Source organism: Musa acuminata, chromosome BXJ3-7, assembly GCF_036884655.1.
Source record: "Musa acuminata AAA Group cultivar baxijiao chromosome BXJ3-7, Cavendish_Baxijiao_AAA, whole genome shotgun sequence".
Classification (NCBI taxonomy): Eukaryota; Viridiplantae; Streptophyta; class Magnoliopsida; order Zingiberales; family Musaceae; genus Musa; species Musa acuminata.
Window position 1 is genome coordinate 42,365,949 of NC_088355.1, and position 20,910 is coordinate 42,386,858.

Here is a 20,910-nt window from a genome sequence, read left to right on the forward strand (position 1 = left end):
TCGACCTACGATACATATGGAATGAATTTTGATGGACTCTAAATCATATTGAATAATCAAATTTTATATTAACATAATGACACTAGAAGAAGAACCGAACAATATCTCATCGACAAATCGACCACACCCACTAGGATGAGCCACTCGACAAGTGGACGGATCCATCATTTCTCTACCCGTTAAAAGGCCTTCAAGAACTGACCTTACCTAACAGTGGGTCAAACCTTCTAAATTTACATCCACGATCAAATTTTGCATTAACAACAACTTATTTGTTTTGTATTTTCTTCTTCATCATGCAGTAAGATAATTTTATTTGCAGCAACAATTCGTTCCATTCCATCACTCATCCCATTGTCAGTTCTATTTAGCAGAGAAATCTGATCCAACCGCAGCCCTTTTTGGCTTCTCCCCCCATTAGAAGCAGCAAGAACTCAAATTAAAGCCTTTTATACCGCAATCAAAAGGTAGGATATTATTGCAGTCAAAATAGCAGAACAATTTGGCCTCAACAATCGTAGCATCTTCTTCTCGACACAGTTTCTGTAGCGTATAAATACAATCCTTTACCTATCGGTCTATTTGGTTTTTGGAGAAAGATGAACATTATCAGCATTGGGAACTCCGGCAATAATCTGACATCTTGGCCAAGTCTCCTGTTTGGAAGGAAGCGTTGACTGTGGGATGGATCAGTCATTTTAATTGATTCATTCCATCAATGATTCTTATCGAGATTAACATATTTCGATGCAATTAATTTCTCCTTCAAAGAAAAGTAGTGCTTACATTTATTACCACAATTTCTATCTAAAAAGTCCCAAAATAAAAGGAAAAAGAGAAGGAGAGGTTGAATCAGCAATGTAATAATGTCAACGACAAATAGAACGCTACGGTCCATTCCACCTCCCCATTCCCATAGCGTCTTCCACCAGCTTCTCCGACACTTCCATCAGCTCCGGGCTCAACCTCACCATCAGAACACAGAACTCTATCTGATCCAACGCTCCATCTCCGTCCAAGTCGCCCTCCCGCAACATCCCCCGGAGTTCATCGTCCTTCAACCCCTCGAGCCCCAGCGCGGCGGCGTTCCTCCTGAGGCTGTCGAGCGTGATCAGGCGGCTCTCGGGGTCCATCAGCAGCTGAAACCCCTTGCAGAGCTCCGCCATCAGCCCTTCGCCGCCTAGCTTCTCCGCCATCGACGGCAAGAAGTCCTGGAAACTGATTGAATCCTCCGCCATGGCAAGATCACCTGTGTGCTGCCCACGAGACGTGGAAGTGGCGGAGGGGGGCAGAGAGAGTTCTTATAGAAAGAGACGAAGAAGGTGATGCACAGGTAAGAGATGGCGACTTGGTTGCGGATTCCGTCGCAATTAACGCTGCCTGCGTTAGTTTCTGCGAAGCTGCATGGCGTCTTCCCTCGTAATTATCTGCATGGATGGTTGCGCCCAAGCTTTTATGCGCAGCCAACCCACCGTCATATGGGTCATCGGTTTCATATTCGCGGACGTAAGCGATGGGATCGGACTCGGTAATGTGGTAAAGAGCATGGAAACGAGTGGGAGGGAACTAAAAAGTAAGTAAAACGTTGCCGTCTTTGAAGCATTCTCTCCTTTATATGTATGACACACATTTGAAGGCTACTTCTAATAAGTTTCTTGTGGTGGTGTCCTTTGAACATTTCTGCATAATAATTTCAATATTATCTCTTTTTTATGTTCTTTCTAAATAGAAAAATGATGGAAAAGAAAATTGATATTTCACAAGTCACTCGTGCAATTGCTCATCGATATCAATACGTGTTAAATTACTTTGAATCGATCTTATACCAAACTTCTGGTCAAGGATAATATGATATTTATGACTTGTGGTGGCAGATTTGTTTCCTACCGTTGACGTTTGTTCTAATTGTTGCCCGCATTGACTCTTTTTTTTTTTTTTTTTTTTCTGGTGCAGTCAATGGATGGTTCCCTGGTTTGGAGGTTCATCGACTGTCTTATAATGTAAGCAATAGAAATGCAAATAAGTTTCTAAGAAATAAAATTTAATAATAAATATACATCATATATCACTAGAGATCTAATAATAAAATAATTTATAGTATAGGTATACGACGAAGAAGAACCTAAGTAGAGAAGCTCATCCTAAGTCATATTTGGAATAAAAGGTAATTTGTAGTATATTTGATGAAAAATGTCCCTTCACCCTCCACTAGTCACTTTGACTATCGTTGTTACCTCTAATTGTTCATCCGTCGTAAGCAATAGATCGATACAAGGTTGTCGCCTCTACTCCCACAATAATTATCGTCTCCAATATCTCCTCTTCTTTATTCTTTACTATCGACAGAGTAAAAAATGATAACGACAGGAAGAGAAAATAGTGACGATAACAAAGTTGATAATGATCAAAGACGACGATAGAGATAACGATAATCGAGGAACCGATGAAAAATGTTGAATATTTTGATAAATTGAGTAAAAAACAAGAGGGAACACTTTAAGATAAAAATCAATTAGAGGGATATTATTTGAGAAAAGTTCAATAATAAAGATTTTCTTAGATAAAAATACTGTATATATATTAGTCAACTGGCTGACGTTGCAATCTTATCTTGATTATGTCTTACATGACATTGGTTTGATTAAATTACAGAGAGAGATGATGATGTCCACCTTCCCCTTCCCCTTCCCTCGGCCACTCTGCTGCTGGTGGCTGCAAAGGAAAAAGAGGCGCTTTGCTTTCCCCTGCAAAAGCGCGCACAGGAAAAGGCACAAAGGACAGCCAAAACACCAACACCAATCAGAGCCACGGCCCCGCTCGGTGTCACAAGATGACATCGATTAGGGTGTCAGCGTCGACCAGTCAGATATTAAACGCAGTCGCCGCAGACGACAGCAAAGCCCCCCTACCCTGTGTACTCCCAGTCTTTCAACGTCGCAAAGATCGCAGGGCCACCATAAATCCGTAGGCTAAGGAAAAGGACAACACGACCCAACCGAGAGGATCCAAAGAGATGGAGCAGAACGAGAGAGAGAGAGATTAAAACCAGCAACGGTCGCCTGGGATGATACGTCCGACGACTCACCTGTGACCGCTTTTGCTTTGGGTTTGAGCTTTCCCCTCCCTCTTCTCCTCCTGTCCACCTCGAAGATCCTGAGCGGAATCTCGGCTGCTGTGTTCGAGATGTACATGCCGGTCATGATAGCCCGGGCGGTGCTGGATAGGCTGGAGGACGCGGTCACCGTGGAGGCTCGGCCGCCGCCGCCGCCGCCGCCGTGCGCGACGCGCTCCACTTGGCACTCCGTGGAGACTCTGGTGGTGGTCCTGGCGGCGATCACGATGGCCGCGGTGATCGCGGGGGTGTTCGCCCGGGCGTGCGGCGGGCGGCATCTGGTGGGCGGCGGTGACCACGACGTCGAGGGGTGGGTGGAGCAGAAATGCAGTAGTTGCCTGGACGGCGGCGTGGCACCGCCACCTCCTCCGAGGTCGGGTGAAGCCAAGAATTGAGTCGGGTCAGCGGATTAGAGGAGAAGGAAGAGGAGCTCGTTTGTTTGGGTTTGTTAGTGAGTAGTGGTATTATTAGCTCTTATTCTTTTAGCTTGAGTTGTTCTCTATCATATAATGACTCTGTACATGTGTTTCTACTACTCCAAAGTGTTTGCTGAAATGAAGTATTGGTTTGTCACTTCCATCCCAAGTACTACTGTATCCCTGATAAGTTTGGGGTTTCCCCTGCATCAATGTTTGATCAGAGAGTTCATGGTCATGGCAGTAAACCATGGAAACAAGATTTTTTAGTTGAATGGAGGACTGATGATGAAAAGCTGCACAAGGCCAGTCTCCACCTACCTTTCTGCAAGCGATGGGTTTTTGGGTAATGCTTCTACTTTGTTCAGTGGAAAGCTTACAATGTTCACTCGCTATAAATATGTAACAAGCGAAGGACATTGTCATGTTACTGAATGAATTCAATCCACTTAGTTCCCCTAACATATAATTGATAACGGTTGATCTCCTCCTATGTTGATTGAGAAAAATTCTCCCTTTGTAAATAGGGAGCATTGTATTGTTTCAATCTTCGTATTTCATTTCTATCAATAATCTTCGTGTGACAATTAAATTGGTACCAAGGGAGCACTTGCCCCTTTGATTTACTTACAAGACATAAGTCTAAAAGCATACTATTATGATATGCATCCTCCCTTTTTGCTTTTTATGTGGACAAGAGTCCAAGAGAGATTGTCACTCAAGAAATATTTTTATCTTTTTTTACCTAATATAAAAGCTAATATCTAACACATGAATTGAGATTAATCATTTTTTTATTATTTCACCTTACGTCATCTCATCTTCGGGCTAACTAGGGTATCGGAGGGACCAAGTCAAGAAAGTTACTCCTGACCTTGGTCTTCAAGCAAGTTACTGGCAAAGCACCTGAGCGCACCTACACCAACTATTGTGAGACCTCCAACATCACCTCATTATTCCTGTAGATATATAGTCGAATCACGTCGGACTAACCTAAATATCAATAATATATATTTTTAAATATATTTTATTCTAAAATGAGAGCTATTTCATAGAAATGTTAGCTCGTTGACTACTCAACGAGTATTCAAGTGATGATGCTTCACTCCCAACCTATAGTAGTCGATATTTTTGATACTTCCACCTTAATGCGTACTCTGATAAGGTACTACATTGTGTAATTCCTAGTGTCATCAATAAGCACCTATACTATATCTATAGTGTCCTCATGTAAGTAGTTACGGGACCAACTACCTTCATCATATGAATAGGTATATAGTACACCGGTTTGTTCAGTTATCTCGATTTCTTTCTCGAGTAATCAATGACTATGAATATTTAAGATACGTTTAAAGATGAATTAGTCTTATTATCATGATCTCATCATAATCCACTTCCCATTGCATAGATTCAAGGATATCACAATATATACATCATATAATATAAAAGAAGAAAATATCACTATCAATATTAACTAAAAGAGATTATGCAATGTATTACACGTGTCATCACTCACGTGATTGGTTTGCAGAACTCTATAACTAATAGAGGTACTACGAGTCACCTTGACGACAAGCAAAGAAGGAGCCCACCTCGACGGGAAAAGGAGTAGGTTGACAATGGCCGACTTCCACCTCCCGTTATAAGCACCTTGGTGTTGCTATAGCACATTGTGTGGCGATGAATGATGTCCCTATAGTAAATTGAGCAAGATGATTATATCCTCTATCACCCAAAATAGGCATCTTGATAGTTTCTCCCCCTACCTCTGCATACTGCATAGCGCAAGTGTTGGATAAGCTAACAGCTGCACTTTCAAACCTCTTTGGAAGATCCCAAAATGTACTTTCAAGAGTGAGGGGACAAATGATATAGAAACATTATCAACCAATTATTATCTGACATGTGACCTTCGCATGGCGACTAGGTTGGCATAGGGGAGACAAGGCCTGACCCTTGGTTTGCTTGCATGGACATAAATCTAAAATAGATAGTTACAAGCTATCTTCCTCCCTTTTTGTCATCTATATAGCCAAGAATATGAAAGGGGCTATTAGAGGCTATCCTTTTAGGGAATATTTTTAGAAATATTTTATCACCTTTTTACCTGGTATAAAAGTCTTATTTTTTTCCATCTCATTTTACCTTATCTAAAGTTTAATTTGGGCATAAGTGGGATCAGCTTGGGAAACCTACACCTGACCTTAGTCTTTGTGCAGGTCATTGTGAGAGCACCTGAGTACACCCACGCCAACTTTCGCAAGATATCCAATAACACCTTGGTAGCACATTATTATTTTTATATATGTACAGTTAAACCATATCGAGTTGACGTAAATATCAATTAACACGAAGATTAATATTTGAGAGTATAACAAATAAGACGTGAGACACATCAAAAACATTACACCTGGCTTAAGTTTACAATTGATCTATGTTAATGTTATTTTGGACTCAAGTATTTTTGACAAATCATTCAGATTTAACAGAGTCAATATATCAATTATATTATTAATTTGAGTCCTGATAATTCAAGTTTAAGTTAGAAACATTAATGGTCACTTGGATTAACTTATATTAAATTATTTTAGACTAATAATTCGGACTCAAGTTAATATATCAATTGTCCTTATCACTGTGTCATGACAGTTTGCTCATGATGTCTCTACGGCTGCCAAGCCCAATGTTGATTGGGCTTTTCTTGGGCTCTTTGAATTGAACATTAGTTTCTTATTCTCATCCTACACTCGATGAGGATGATTCTTAGTCAACAGCTCTACTTCAGCTCAAAGTAAGTGGAGCCCGTCTTGTCTCCGTCGTCTCAGGACCCAGTGATGGCTGTAGCCTCCCTCGCCGGCAGCTCGCCCCAAAGTCCCACAAGAGACCAAATGAGACCGATCTCCATGGGCCTTGGAGAAGCGGGAAACCCAGTCACAGGCTCAGACGTTTCAAACGCCGTAAGATGACAAGGGAGCTGAGGACAGCAGACGCGGCTGTGCACTGCCGCAGCCACTGTGGGCAGGCAGAGGTTACTGTGAGGCGCAAACTGGAACTCATGATTCAGTATAAATACATTTATATACGTTCAGTAACTAAGCAGGGCGGGGACGCCATCAATGAAGACAATCTGCAGGGGCTTTAAAACTCACTGCCGAGCTTCAGATCGGCCATGTCGATCCGAAGGACATCTCTTGTTTTGTCCATCGTCTTGGACTTGCATGTCCACACTGGAACTACTGCCCCCTCTTCTCTTGTCTTGCTTGCTTGGTGGATGGTGGAAGGCACTAAATGGGAGGTATGTGGCTCCATGCATCTTATTGCCTCCCCCCCCCCCTCTTGATTCAACTTGTCTTCTAGTTGTCTTGCATTCCATCTTCACACACCTAGAGAGGTTTTAAACCTAGTACGACCTTAGAAAGAGCGAAGAGTCTTTGTCTGTAACAAAGCTCTAATGAAACCCTACAAGGTAATACGTACTGTAGCTATGACTCAAATGTTTGGTTGTTTCAGCAACTCCACTTGGGATTTAAAGGCTTATCTAATGAAACCCTAATTGTCGGAGGGATTTATCGGGAGACACATCGGTCGAGCATTGCATGAGGACGCACAATTTCACCTCAAGATTTGCAAGAACCATCACGGGAACAAGGTTGGGGTGACCTTCCGCCTTGGCGTAGGTCACCGATACCAAGAACTAACGCATCGAAATTGGACTTTGATACTATATTATTGCATGAAACTAGTTTTGTTGCATCGTACCATTTCCTGTGATACCCAAATAAACAGTGAGTCCTTGCAATGTTGCAAGTTTAAATTTTCTAACGTGACACATAGTTAATAAACCCCGCAGTAGTACACATAGTTTTGCTTGTTGCCACATCCAGACAGAGACGCACTCGCTCCATTTTTCGCGACGAGTTGCACTACTTAATTATTACCTCATCAGCTAGATTCTCTATGTCAACTTGTCTGTACAATTCTGCTTCGTTGGGTACACAAAACCTTTTTCTTTTTCTCCCTCTTGTTTTCGGTTCAAATCCTTTTTGTCTCCACACTATTTCTTTCTTTCTTTCTTTTCATGGTTAAACTCGGTCTCCATCTCCATGGCGTGAACTCATGGATTGACCACAGGGGACACTTGGAACTATAACATGGATAGGGAGGGGGATGACAGCTCCGCGGCGAGGTCGCCTCACGGGCAATAATGGCTGCAGCGATTTTGTGTCGCTCACCTTTCCCTGCGACCCTCGTCTTCCTCGCTCACCTCCCAAACTCCCACCTCTCCTGTGTCGTGACACAATTAGATTAGACTCGTTAATGTTCGCGTTGGGTTCGACGTGACCAACACAAGCGTCTCGTGAGTCACCTCCGGAGGAAGGAGGGATGGAGGAGAACCATTGTGACTGTTAGTTAATGAACGAACGCGCCCCTCCTCCTCGGCGCGAATATTGAAGCACCGCTGGTCTAGGGACCCATCGAGAGCACCAACCAAACCTTGGGGAGATGTGGGACCGCCCCGTGCAAGAAATTATCGCGACATCGATGGGTGTTTGACGATTCTGCCCTCGGAGATTCGCCTTGGCTTTCGATTTCGTGGCTTTCGGTGGAGATGATGTTCCCATCATTGGGTATCGAGTGTTCATGATTGGGACCGAGGAGGGTGGTTTGGTCATTTCGGGGACGCGAGAGATTGGTCCATTTCAAATCGAACCTCTCCCTTCGCGGAAAACGAGGCACGCTCTATGCTTCTCTCCCCCCGGCGGTATCTACTGCGGTCGCACGCCCTCTGTGACTCCCTTCGACTCCTCGCTTATGTAAGGAAGGGAAACTAAGAGCGCAAACTACGAAAGGTGGCAACCAGGAACGGAATGGCGGCGAGGAACGGAAGGTGGGAGATAGCGCCCCCGCCGAGGATTCTCAACCTGCCGCAGCGGTCAGGGCGGTCTCGGGCAACCGCACCGCCGGAGCAGAGACTGGACTGGAAGCTCGGGGAACTCCTGGATCAGGAGCGGAGTGCGACGCCGACGCCGACGCCGCCGCCGTCGCCTTTGACGTGGGGGATGTCCTCCGGCGAGACCGTAGGGGACTCCACTGGCGAGGAGAGGTGGCGGTTCCAGGCGGAGATACTTCGAGCGGAGTGTAACTTCTTGAGAATGGAGCGGGAGGTGGCGCTTCGGAAGCTGGAGAGGAACCGGGCCCGATTGGAGGTCGCGTTGAAATCCGCCATGGAAACCTTAGTCTCGGTATGCTCTAATTGCAATTTCGATGCCGTCACACTCATTCTGGTTCCTTCCTTTTTGTATCTCGATCTTTGAGATTGATACCAACCGGTCAGGGGAGGAAGAAGATCGATGGGCGCGCGGCAGTGGGCGCAGCATTGGACGAGGGGATCGAAGAGTTGGAGGAGAAGCTGCAGGAGCTCAAGTTGGCAGGAAGTAGTAGCCGGAGGAGGAGAACGGGAGGCTCGAGAAAACCGCCGCGAGGGAGTTGCAGAAGAAACTTCGACCGGCAAGCGTCAGTGCTTCGGCGGCAACTAGAGAAGCTGGAGGAGGAAAGCAGCGTGAAGGACATACGAGAGATTTCCGTGCAAGCCTTTGCAAAGAAAGACGCACAAGCAGAACCACATGAACAGGAGGAGGATGCTACTCCCGGTTCGAGTCACAGTCGGCGGTCTCCCGACGAAGTAATCATCTCTACATGCTTAGCTTCAGAAAAGAACTCGATATATGAGTTAGATTAATTTTCGGTTCTCTCTGCATAATTTCTGATGCATCGATCGCTTGTTTCTGTTGTGTTGGAACCCCTTCCGGGAATAGGTGGAGATACTGAGAAGGAAGATGGAGGGGATGTCCAGGGGGATGTTGGAGAGGATGGAGGAGTGCAGCCACTTGCTCTCTGCCAACGTTAGCAGCAGCAGCAGCAGAAGCAGCAGCAGGAAGAGCGAGTGGAATTGCTTCAGCCAAAACATAACTGGGTACACTGAAGCAGCAGACAAGACAGACAACCCCTTCCTTCAAGTCCAGCAGCAGCAAGTAAGATTCAAAACCATCTCATATCTCATCTCATCGTCTTTCAAAAATGGCACTGCTGCATCTCCCCACACGCACACATGGCACCCACGTGGGCACCACGAGAGTGCCACGCCATGGACATGTCAGCAGCCTGTCCACATCCTGCACGCACACCATATAGAGTTTTAGGCATGTCAGATGCCGTGGACTTGCGTATAGCGAGTCTTGAGGAGTAGCCCACCAAGATGGATGCTGTGAACTCCTTCGCCATGTCCATCCATTGACCGGGATCAAATTCAAGTTAGAAAGCCAGTCTCGAGTGGGTGATTAATAATATGGAGCTACTCCTGATGTCAAACGTTGGCTAGCTTGATAAGCTGGTGAGGACGTAAAGAAAGCAGCAGACTTAGAGGATCCGTCAAGTTGACGATATACAATTCGTCCGTAATGGATACTTTTATGCAAACCGAGGCAGACGCAGCAAAATGCATGATAGGACAAAGCTTTGCGGCATAGTCATGAATGCCTAATAACTTCACCCACAGCTATTTTATGGTTAAGTAGCTTTGCCTTGTGCAGAATATTATATGAAACCTTCTTCGTTTTAATGGCAGGATGACCTTTTTTTTTCTTTCTCTTTGTGTTTGTTTTTGGTTACAATTAGGTTGTATTTGTTCTTCTTTTCTAAGAATGTTAGGCGGACAGCATCAAAGTTAGTACGGTGGGCAGTGCCTTAAATGCTGGCCAACTGGTACAAGATAACTGGTTTTCTCATAGCTGTCTACCCTGATCTTTCATGCATTGATGGCCTCCAAGTACTACTGGTCGTGAGCAATACCATCAAGCTCGATTTAACTTGCATCCTCATTTTCTGTACCATAAGCTTTCGTTTTGTAGCATCTTCCCATCCTCCGTACCTAATTGCTTGAATGATTTGGTCCCAACTCTCTTTTGTTTTCGGTGCTGTTGATTGCTCTCTGAGCCTGCATGATTTAGACTTGTTGAGATCAAATCACTTGTGTAGTTTTGAGTCGCAGATATCAAGTTTTTGCTGAAGAGACTTTACATACGAGAATTAATATGTCTTTTTTTTTTTTTTTTTTTTTTTCTGGGTGTTCTGATTCCATACAGGATTCACATGGTTTGACATTGACTGCAAGTTTGGATAACTGTACTTGCAGGTGGAGGAGAAGATGGAGCGGTTGTCGAGCTGCTGCAGTTGCAAGGAGGTGGTCGGCAGAATCGTGCAGCAGGTGAGGGCAGAGTCTGAACAGTGGAGCGAGATGCAGGAGATGTTGGAGCAAGTTAGGGTAGAAATGGAAGAGCTCCGGTCCTCCAGAGACCACTGGCAGCGACGAGCCATTGCCTCCGAGATCAACTTCCACTCCCAGCACGCGCGAGTAAGCCGATGTTGTTTGATCCATCTCTCTTAGGCCACTGTTAGTAAGCTGTTCTTGTTTGATACAGAAGCTGGAGCGGAAGCAAAGGGCACGATCTTGCGAGCGCAAGGTAATCGAGCTGCAGAAGGTAGTGAAGGAGCTGCAGAGAGAGCTCCAGCCATCGAAGACCAGACTCCTCAATGCACCCCCTTCCACCCCTCTGCGGTCGCAGTTACATGATGCATACAAGGAGAAGGAGAAGCACGTTCTGGTGTGTCATCTGAAGTCACAGAACGATTCAAGCAGACGCTCGCCGTTGCAGGTCATCGATAACATGTCTCCCCTTCTCAGACCAACAAGTAGAGTAATGTAGGCACAGTGGGAAATGCTTTGCTTTGGTCACAGTCTTATCAGCTAGAGTTTGATTACCTGAGAATGGAAGGAGCCCTTGACAACAAGATCATGAATCCAGTGAAGTCTGCAGCATGATGCCAAATACATCAGAACCATATCAGGCACTCAACATGGATTGGTTACCCGTGAAGGAAGAAGATATAAGAGTTCTTTCCGAAGCATGTCACTTGGATTGCAGAAGATTTATATTGTTACATATGTCCATCTCTACCATCAGTGATGCTGCAGATATTTGCTTAAACTTTTGCTGCACTGATTCAATAAGACAGATAGCTAACTGAGTTCGTTTGATGTGTATCACAGAGTTATGTTTGTACCCATCAGATCCATGCAGAATAGAATAGGCACACACAATCTTCAGAGAGAGATGACATTTCACAGACGATTTTAGATATGATGTGTATATTAATTCATTTCACAGACGACTTTAAATATGAATATTATGGTTTTGATATATATAAAAAAAAGATATCCCATTTGTTTGTTATTTATAAGGATTAAAAAAAGAAAATTTATTATGTTCGTGTTTTTTGTTTTTGTTTTTCTCACTCTCTGTTTCACGTGTAATGTAAAAGTATATTTAATATAGAATCATTAAGTTTGTGATTGGATCAGTTGATCCATCAGTTCAACCGATAACCTAACGCCACATGATTTGCTCATTGTCTTAGGAAGATCGTCTGGCCATGCCGTGGCCCATTTTGATGGGAGGTCTGCGAGAGCTTTGATGGGCCTCGTTAGACCAGTGGGTGCACCCAGAGACCCCAAATCCGAAACCCTTTCTCTCCTCCTACTCCTCCTCGTCCTGTACGAATGCGATCGACTTTGATGTTTTCTGATTTGGCAGCAATCGTTGCTTATTCTGAATGATATCCGCTTTAATCGATGAGATATTTGCTATGTTTCTCATTTTTCCCATAAAAATCTCGTTGTTTTAATCGTTTGGTGTACCAATTGCCGTGCTCTGTTTTGCAAACCCAATCCTTTCTTAAAGGATTGTTCCAGTAGAATGTGGTTGGAGTAGGTTGCTTTTCTAATCTTGAATCGTGCTCTCTTCTTTGGACGTTTTGACGCCACAACTTTTCTTGCGGATCCTTGTGGAGCAGAATATATAGCTGGATTTATCTGTACATTTCCGGCCATCGCTGTCTTCTGAGTTAAGGAGCTTTGTCTTTTCTCATGTTGGATTTGAACGAAGCCCCACGAAAAGTCGCGGCCTTTTGTTTTTGCGGCGTGGAAAGAGATAGCCGACCAGTCTTTTATTAGGTGATTGGTTTAGACGTGTCCTTTACAACTGGCCTTCAGATCTGCCTTATTCTGGTATCCTCGAAGCATTATGATTTCTATCTCCATCTTTTGATCTATTTAACTGTGACTCTTGCATTCCTTCTCTTCTGTATGTTCTGCATTTTTCTGAATCCCAAATCTTTTGTCTTTCTAAATCCTTTCTGGTTTGTTTTTCTTCGCAAAAGTAGTTTTTGTATCTACAGATATTGTGTGTTCACGGTCGATAGTCAGATGTCGAAATCTGGAGCGCTGGATCTCGCTGCGGGCGTGGGAGGGAAGATCAAGAAGGAAGATGTGCAGTCTGCTGTCGATCAGTTTGTTCCTTTACTCATCGTAATGCTGTGTGACTGTTGGAATGCATGATCTGAGTTCCAGTTTTCTAGTTTGTTCACTTTGAACATGGCGATGAGAAATTTTGCTGACTAGCTAGCATTAGATTATGCTTTGGAACTTGGTTTGTAAAGGCTGAGCAATGGATAGAAGATGCTAGATTCGTTGGTTGTTTTTATTTCTGTATGAAAGCATGGCGTTTAATGGATACTGTTTTACTGGATCACGTCCTAAAATCAAATAGATGCAAGATCAGAAATGAAAACATAAAAAAAGGTACAAGAAGAAGAATAAACTTTCAGAAAGTGTGAGATATTCTCATCCGTAAGTAAATGATCTTCTCCAATTCATCATCTGCAAATTGCTTGTGCTATGTTTCTTTTGTTAGTTAACCGATGTATTCGTTCCTTCTAACAATAATGCTTATCTTCTCGGTGTTATATAGTTGAATTGTTTGCCCAGTGTCTATGATAAATAATATTCTATGTAGTGAATCTGGCTATTGGATGACAGACTTAGTGTAAAACACCATATGGAACTATTAATTGACGGCCTTTTGCCACTTAGTTGACCCAGATCAGTCAGCAGGAGCAAGGATTTGGGACATTACTCCACCATTGACCAAGTATTTACTGCTATTAAATCCTTCCTTCCGAGTTCTTCTGGACATCCACGTTGCAAATATATCTATTGACTTTGTCTTGGTTTAATAACACTAAAAGGTTCAACTAACACAGGACACAAACCTTGGTCACAATAGGAATAGATAAGACCAAATGACCAAATATTTCTATATCTTACATATTTTTTTTGTTTCTGAAGTTTACTTCAGAAGTGTTGGCCCAAATTTTTAGGAAATAATAGCAGTTAGGATTGCCAAAGGTTTATGGACCTTCTAGGTGTTAGATGTCCATCTAAGTGGTAATCCGGCAGCCAATGTTTTCTAGCCACTGCAAACAATGCCAGTCGTAACTATAGCAATGGAAGCTGCAAGAAGCACCAACAAAGTCAGCATTTATTGACTCCCCCCATTGGCATCAATACAAGGAGCACCATGGTAACAGTTGTCACTTTCCCAACTATGATAGCGACAGAAATTACCGGCATAGCAGGAATACTAACTATATTGGCATCTTTGCATTTTCGAAGACATCTCAGATTTGCCACAATTTGAACCAGATATCTGATGCAAAATGAGTAATATTTCATTTTTAAAATTAGCCTCACATTTGCTATCAACTTGTGCAATTATATGAAAGTAATTTTTGTTGTGATGGTCCAATAGTCAGATTTCCATATGGCTTAAATTGCAAAATCATTGATATATTACAATGCATTATTGCATTAGGTATGAAAAGTATCATGTCAGTTATGGAGGGGATGAGGAAACAAGAAAAGCAAACTACAGTGATATGGTATGTTATACATATTGGTCAAATTGCCTTTTTGTTTACTTCAAATCTAATAAATTTTTTTGTTCAACAGCCTATTCAAATTATTGCTAGAATCAGTGCAGGAATCATGATGAATTTGTATAAACATATTGCAAACCTTGTTTTGCCTATTCTTTTAGGATGACAAATCCATTTGGGACATTGGAATTGTATTTCTGTAACACCCCTAAGTAGTCCCACATCGAAAGTGAGCAAAGATTAAGATTGGCTTATAAGGGTCTGATGAGTGTACTACTATCAACTTCAGCTTAAGAATTTTGGTCAGTGGTTTAGACCAAATGAAGTTGATAGGCTAGTTAGCCCATCAGGCTCGGGTCATGACATTTGGTATCAAAGCCGACCTAGCATTTGAGTATGGTGAGGGGGCTCGAGTAGGAAAGGGCTATCCGTAGACGAAGTCAGAAGACTCGTCACGGCGTGGAGCTACCACTGGGCTACGTCTCACATGCACTATGCTAGGGCCTAATATGGGTTATGTTGGGCCTTGACGAGGATGTCAAACCTTTGAGTGGGGGTGATTGTAACACCCCTGATTAGTCCCACATCGAAAGTGGGCAAAGATTACGATTGTCCTATAAGGGTCTGATGAGTGTACTACTATCAACTTCAGCTTAAGCATTTTGGTCAGTGGTTTAGACCAAACGAAGTTGATAGGCTAGTTAGCCCATCAGGTTCGGGTCATGACAATTTCAGTATGATTATTCATGAACAGCTGCAGCAATGTATGACATTTTGTGGTGAAAACATTGGAAATATGCTATTGACAGCAGTACAGATTTTTGGAGTGTGAAATAGTTTCACTGCACTGGCCTTTGATAACTTCACGGTGATTGGTGACCTGTTGATATGTAAGAGTTTTGTGTGGGTATTGGAGTCTCAGTAATCTGTAAAATCATAGCTGTCATGGGCTTTATAGCAGGTAGTTATAGAGCAAATACAGCTTCTCATGAAGATGCAGATATGATTACAATATATATGCATATATATAAAGATAAGATTACAATTTGAAGGACAGGATTATAGGAAAAATGATTTGAATAAGAAAGATACATATATATGGTACAAGGGGCGCTTGTAAAGCATATTTTGGGCCTCAATGCTCAGGCTTAATTTACTACTTTATTGTAACAAGGTTACTGAAAGTCTGAAACGTCAGCAGACACTAAATGTCAGCAGACATTAAATGTCAATCGATGAGAATGGGCCATTATTTATTCGCACTCTACTTTTTGTTGTCTTAATCTAATACCAGATCACAATGTGCTATTATGTCATTACAACAGTTCAATATCAGCCTCCACATGTTCCCTATTGCATCCATGATGAAATATGGAAGGGTAGAGCATTAAATGATCATACTTGCAAATTTTGTTGGTCCATCTTGTAAACTTTGTTGTCTTCAATCCTTCGTAAGCTATATCTGTGACCTTGACATAATTGTGCTCTGTATTGCTTTGCTAATTCTTTGTGACTGATCCAACTCATGTGAAGTGTTGCTATAGTGTTCACAAAAAATTTCTCTGACTCTTTCTTGGTGAGGGCCTTTCAAATCTTAGTTTGGATTAAAAAAAGTTGCTTAAGAATGATTTCTAGCTATTAGAGATAAATGGATTTTTAGATTGTGCTGAGCGATTTAGATGATTCTTGACTCAGAACCTAGTAAAAACCATTTTTCTGCAGTTCTTCACTGAAAGCCATGGTCAATAAATAGCCTCTCATCTCAGGAAATCTATGAGAGTCATGAGATTTTTTTTCTTGTACTTCAGGTTAATAAGTATTATGATCTTGCCACAAGCTTTTACGAATTTGGTTGGGGAGAATCATTTCACTTTGCCCCCAGGTACGCATTAGCAGTAACTTGCTGAAATTAATTCAGCAGTAGAATGAAAATTTTCTTTACTGTCTATATTACTCCATGTTTTCTAGGGTACTAAAAACACTGATTTTGTGGTATATTTCTAAAGATGGAAGGGAGAGTCACTTCGTGAAAGCATTAAGCGTCATGAACACTTCCTTGCTTTACAACTTGGGTTGAAACCTAGGATGAAGGTATTAGTCATTTTATGTTGCATTCGAATCTAATTGAATAGTTTGTGGTATGGACAAATTTACAATCATATATAAGGTTTTCCTTGTGATGTAGGTGTTGGATGTGGGATGTGGAATTGGTGGGCCTTTACGAGAGATTGCTAGATTCAGGTAAATTAATCTCTTTCAGAATTTTTCACGTGTTGAAATTTTGTACATATTTTATCAATATTACAATTAATCAAATAAATGTATTTAAGAATCTTTATATGATAATCATATTTTTATCTTTTTCTTTTGCTTCTTTACTGAGATCTGGACTTCTTGGGTCTGGTATGTTTTACAAATCTTGATCTAGCTTTAGTATGAGCCAAGATATGGCTGCTTCTTGTTACTGCTGCTGCTGTTCATACTGTTTAGGTGGTAGTACTTCTCTTCTCACATGCTCAAAATGTTACATCACGGTATATAGTTCATTCATGATATGGTACAGAAACTGCAGTTACCATGGTATTTTCATTTTAATCTTCCAAACTATTTTAATTTCCTCATATTTTAATTTGTTATGAAAAGTGTTATACAAAATTGATGCATTAGGGTGGTCAATGCTTCCCAAAGCCACTTTGACACGCACCTGGTCAAACATCTATATAGTTAAAATATATTAGATGATAATATTATCTGGTGTTTAACATAACTGGTAGGATGGTTTTGGGAAGGTAATTTGTTTACATCAAAAGACTTGGTTGATGTTTTAAAATGTGCGTCTGACAATTCAAGGGACTAGTTAGGATAAGCTGACCTTCATTATATGGAAAATGTCTCACTTCTCTCTGTGTACTTTGATATTGTTGAACTTGAAAGGTGAAGACATGAACACTGTACTTAAGTCTTTTGAGAAGCTGGTATCAAGATTATTGGCATTGACATCAACTAGTTGGTGGTAGGAACATTAAAGTGGCTTAGGCCACATGAAAGAACAAATTAAAAGCTTTCCAGATTTATTTTTCTATAATGTTTGTTACATCAATGTCAATGGCAACATCCCAGTTTCCTCTTTTAGTTTATCCCTTTGTTGTACACAGTTGTGCAAACAGCTTGCTTATCATTATTGCTGGTTCAAGGATCTTCAATGAAATCCTATATATGCCCTTCTGAAACAAATTTAGTTGAGACAGCCGGAGATATGGAGAAGGGGAAAAATGAAAGATTCCCAATATATTCCAATACTAAATTATTTCTACTTTCCCTTACTCATCCTATTGAATCTACAGATAAATAGCTAAAAGTCCAGCACAACCATATCCACTTGCAACACAATGCAATTTCTCAGTTGTGATACAACTCTTTGTGGCTTGCAACCAGTAAAATTTGCCTGCTTCGCAGCTCAACCTGAATTCCCAAATATGCAAATTGAAGCGAGTTTAGATATTTTTTGGGATGTCATGTTGCTTCAGTTGAGTTTCTGTTTGGATGGTATGATACTTCGGTCTCTTCAGTTGCCTACCTAGTTGGACAACCACAAGTCATAAAATATTGGAATTGTGAATCTCATAGACTCATCATACAGTTTCTTCATTTAATATATTAATATATGAATTCTTAATCTCTAATAGTTTAGATATATTGTTTTGCATATAAATTTTTTGTTTATGAGATTTTATTTTTCTTATGTCATCACTTTTAGGGTACCCTGTAGATAGGAATGTACCTCGGAGTTGCCACATTAGCTTCATGTCTACTGAAATGGAATAATGCACTTGTAATGACATAATACATGTGAATTTTTGCAGCTCAGCATCCATTACAGGATTAAACAACAATGAGTATCAGATCTCAAGGGGAACAGTAAGTGCATATCTTTTGGAATTTTGTGCATTTAAATGACATCATTGAAAATCCGTAAGTCCAGATTTGTGTAATTTGCTTATTTGGCAGGAAGTTGTTTTCATCAATCTCATCAATTTTTTGTCATAAAATAAGATAATTATAGCATAGCAATATGACCATTCTTAACCTGTTTCTTTCCCCTACAAATTTCTTTCTGCAGGAGCTTAACCACATAGCTGGATTAAGTGAGTCATGCAACTTTGTTAAGGTCTGTTCTCCATGTTTTTATTTCCAAGACTCATTTCTATTCAAATTTTATCCTAGGACTACTATGAATATGTATGTGCTCTTTTAAATTACCATTATAAAATTGATAAGGTATGTTGCTTATGACAATCATACAAGATTACACAAGTTAACAGTAGCATGAGTGCTGAGAAGTGCTGTCACACAACTGCAGGCTGACTTCATGAAAATGCCATTTTCTGATGACACATTTGACAGTATCTATGCAATAGAAGCAACTTGCCATGCGCCAGACGCAGTATGTTCTTTTATATGCTTGTCTGTGCTACTATACGTCTTAATTATATTTAATCATGAGCAATGTTGGATTTGTGAATTGAGCAGGTTGGCTGCTATAAGGAGATCTATAGGGTGTTGAAGCCTGGTCAGTGTTTTGCAGCATACGAGTGGTGCATGACCGACCATTTCGATCCAAATAGTGAGAGTCACCAAAAAACCAAGTCTGAAATTGAACTTGGCAATGGTCTTCCTGATATAAGGACTACAAGAGAATGCCTTGATGCCCTGAAGCTTGCGGGGTTTGAGGTACAAAGAAACTGCATGCTCTTTCATCAATCCATGCGAGCCCCGTTTGCCATTTGTTAATATGTTCATTAATTGCCCTTCTTTAAGGTTGTATGGGAGAAGGATCTTGCGGTGGATTCTCCTGTTTCTTGGTATCTACCACTTGATACAACTCGGTTCTCCATAACTAGCTTCCGTTTGACGGCTTTTGGGCGACTCATCACTAGAACTATGGTACTTATCTTCCACTTTCCAAGATTTGGTTGCAGTTGGAGATGTTTGCTCACTTGCTTGCTGCTTAATTTTGCAGGTTAAGACACTGGAATTCATGGGTATTGCTCCGGAAGGAAGCAACAGGGTTTCGTCTTTCCTAGAAAAGGCAGCCGAGGGACTCGTGGAAGGTGGAAAGTACGAAAAATTAAATTAGATGAGATATTACTTTTTATCTTTCCTGCATTCCATCATTGAGAAATCAGTGAATATTCCAATGTATATTAACCTTTCAATTTGTACAATACTTGCAGGAAGGAGATATTCACACCTATGTACTTCTTTGTGGCTAGGAAGCCTCTTTCAGGTAGCTGAGAAATGCCAGAAGCATGTTTTTTGATTGCTGCAGAAATCATACCTCTCCTTGTTTGGACTGTTGAAGAAATTGTTCTTGAACTACTTTGATTTATTGTTGAACATATGGCAATACCATCATTTATCACATCCTTTATGATTTCTAGTTCAAGATTCTTCAAAATGTGTTGTCTTTATACTATCCTGAGAAATGCCAGTCTCACGAATATGATGGTTCTCTAGATTTGGTTCGGAGACTCTTCCTTCATATGATTTGCTTATACTGTAACATGTTTACTGAGCAAGTAACCCAAAAAAAAGTATTAATTAAGGGTTACAATTAATTTTCAACGAGTTAATAGTCATTAACTAAATTGTTAATCACTTCAACGAGTTAACTAAATTTTCAACGGGTCACACCGACGTTCACACTCGTAACTTGTGTCGTATAAATAAGCTGCTATAAAACATAGCGCGTGAGGTGGCGAACCGTCCCTCGCGGCGGACGGTGAACGACTCAATCCACAGACATCGGAGCCCGTTTCTCCCGTTCGTCCACCGACGTATACCCCACGCTACTAGTCTGCTTCCATCTCCCCCTCGAAGACCTTCGACTACCGAAGCCTTCACCCGTACCGGACATATCGCCGTAGTGTCACGACCTTAGCTGGTTTTGCCTAAGGCGTGCGGCACCCTCGCGCGTCCGTCCGCAAAGGTCAGCCTCCCCGAAGCCTCCCATTGTCCCTTAGGACCAACAAAAGAGAGAACGGGTTAAAGAGAACGCCTCAATCGGGATCCACAAGCAAACATGTCCGAAAAACACTTCATAGACAATGCAAATTACAGACAGACTTTACAAGCTCTGAATAGTTGCACAACAAAGGGTAAAATGGTCCATTACAGACCGAAAAGCTCTCGAACGTGTCCACATAACACAACCTTTATTTACAAGCCTAAAGAGGCCACCAACCCAACTAAAATGGGACTTATAAGCCTTCGGCCGCCCCTCTACCTGCTATACAAGGCATGAACATGCCAAAAGACAACGGACAGACATCAGCATTACATCCAACATCTTGTTTAGAAGTTTGTCCGTTACATTCTCCCCCACTTATCCCTTCGACGTCCTCGTCGAAGCCTTTGTGAACACTGCAACTCTTCGCCTTTGCTGAGTCTTCAATCTTCCGCTCCAGCTGCAATGCGCCTCCTGGCTCCCAGCTGCTCTACGCTGCTGTTTTTGAGTAGTCGACCCTTTAATCCGCCATGCTGCTACAA

At 41.7% G+C, this 20,910-nt stretch overlaps 4 protein-coding genes across 10 annotated transcripts; 3 read left to right on the top strand and 1 right to left on the bottom strand.

The window, feature by feature from the left end:
• Nucleotides 1–742: 742 nt before the first annotated feature.
• LOC135642418 (calcium-binding protein KIC-like) lies at nt 743–1,283 on the bottom strand. Its single transcript, XM_065158553.1, has one exon. It carries the CDS (start codon nt 1,236–1,238, stop codon nt 888–890), a length of 351 nt encoding a protein of 116 aa, XP_065014625.1. The 5' UTR covers nt 1,239–1,283; the 3' UTR covers nt 743–887.
• Nucleotides 1,284–3,183: 1,900 nt separating this feature from the next.
• On the top strand, nt 3,184–3,507 carry LOC103993118 (uncharacterized). Its single transcript, XM_009413070.3, has one exon. It carries the CDS (start codon nt 3,184–3,186, stop codon nt 3,505–3,507), a length of 324 nt encoding a protein of 107 aa, XP_009411345.2.
• Nucleotides 3,508–8,275: 4,768 nt separating this feature from the next.
• On the top strand, nt 8,276–11,623 carry LOC103993117 (uncharacterized). The gene is made up of 5 exons (XM_018828922.2): nt 8,276–8,771; nt 8,864–9,211; nt 9,345–9,560; nt 10,721–10,939; nt 11,007–11,623. The coding sequence occupies exons 1-5, from the start codon at nt 8,397–8,399 to the stop codon at nt 11,289–11,291; spliced, it is 1,443 nt and encodes a 480-aa protein (XP_018684467.2). The 5' UTR covers nt 8,276–8,396; the 3' UTR covers nt 11,292–11,623.
• A 468-nt stretch (nt 11,624–12,091) lies between these two features.
• On the top strand, nt 12,092–19,807 carry LOC135585736 (cycloartenol-C-24-methyltransferase 1-like). Of its 7 annotated transcripts, none has more exons than XM_065160986.1 (13): nt 12,092–12,652; nt 12,808–12,933; nt 14,298–14,364; nt 16,170–16,243; nt 16,368–16,452; nt 16,547–16,602; nt 18,225–18,279; nt 18,482–18,529; nt 18,722–18,805; nt 18,892–19,092; nt 19,180–19,305; nt 19,382–19,472; nt 19,596–19,807. In XM_065160986.1, the coding sequence occupies exons 2-13, from the start codon at nt 12,851–12,853 to the stop codon at nt 19,679–19,681; spliced, it is 1,056 nt and encodes a 351-aa protein (XP_065017058.1). In that variant the 5' UTR covers nt 12,092–12,652; nt 12,808–12,850; the 3' UTR covers nt 19,682–19,807. The 7 variants fall into 7 exon arrangements, with proteins under 7 accessions (XP_065017058.1, XP_065017063.1, XP_065017061.1 ...); XM_065160991.1 differs by having other exon boundaries at nt 12,823–12,933; XM_065160989.1 differs by having other exon boundaries at nt 12,634–12,652; nt 12,805–12,933.
• The last annotated feature ends 1,103 nt before the right edge of the window (nt 19,808–20,910 follow it).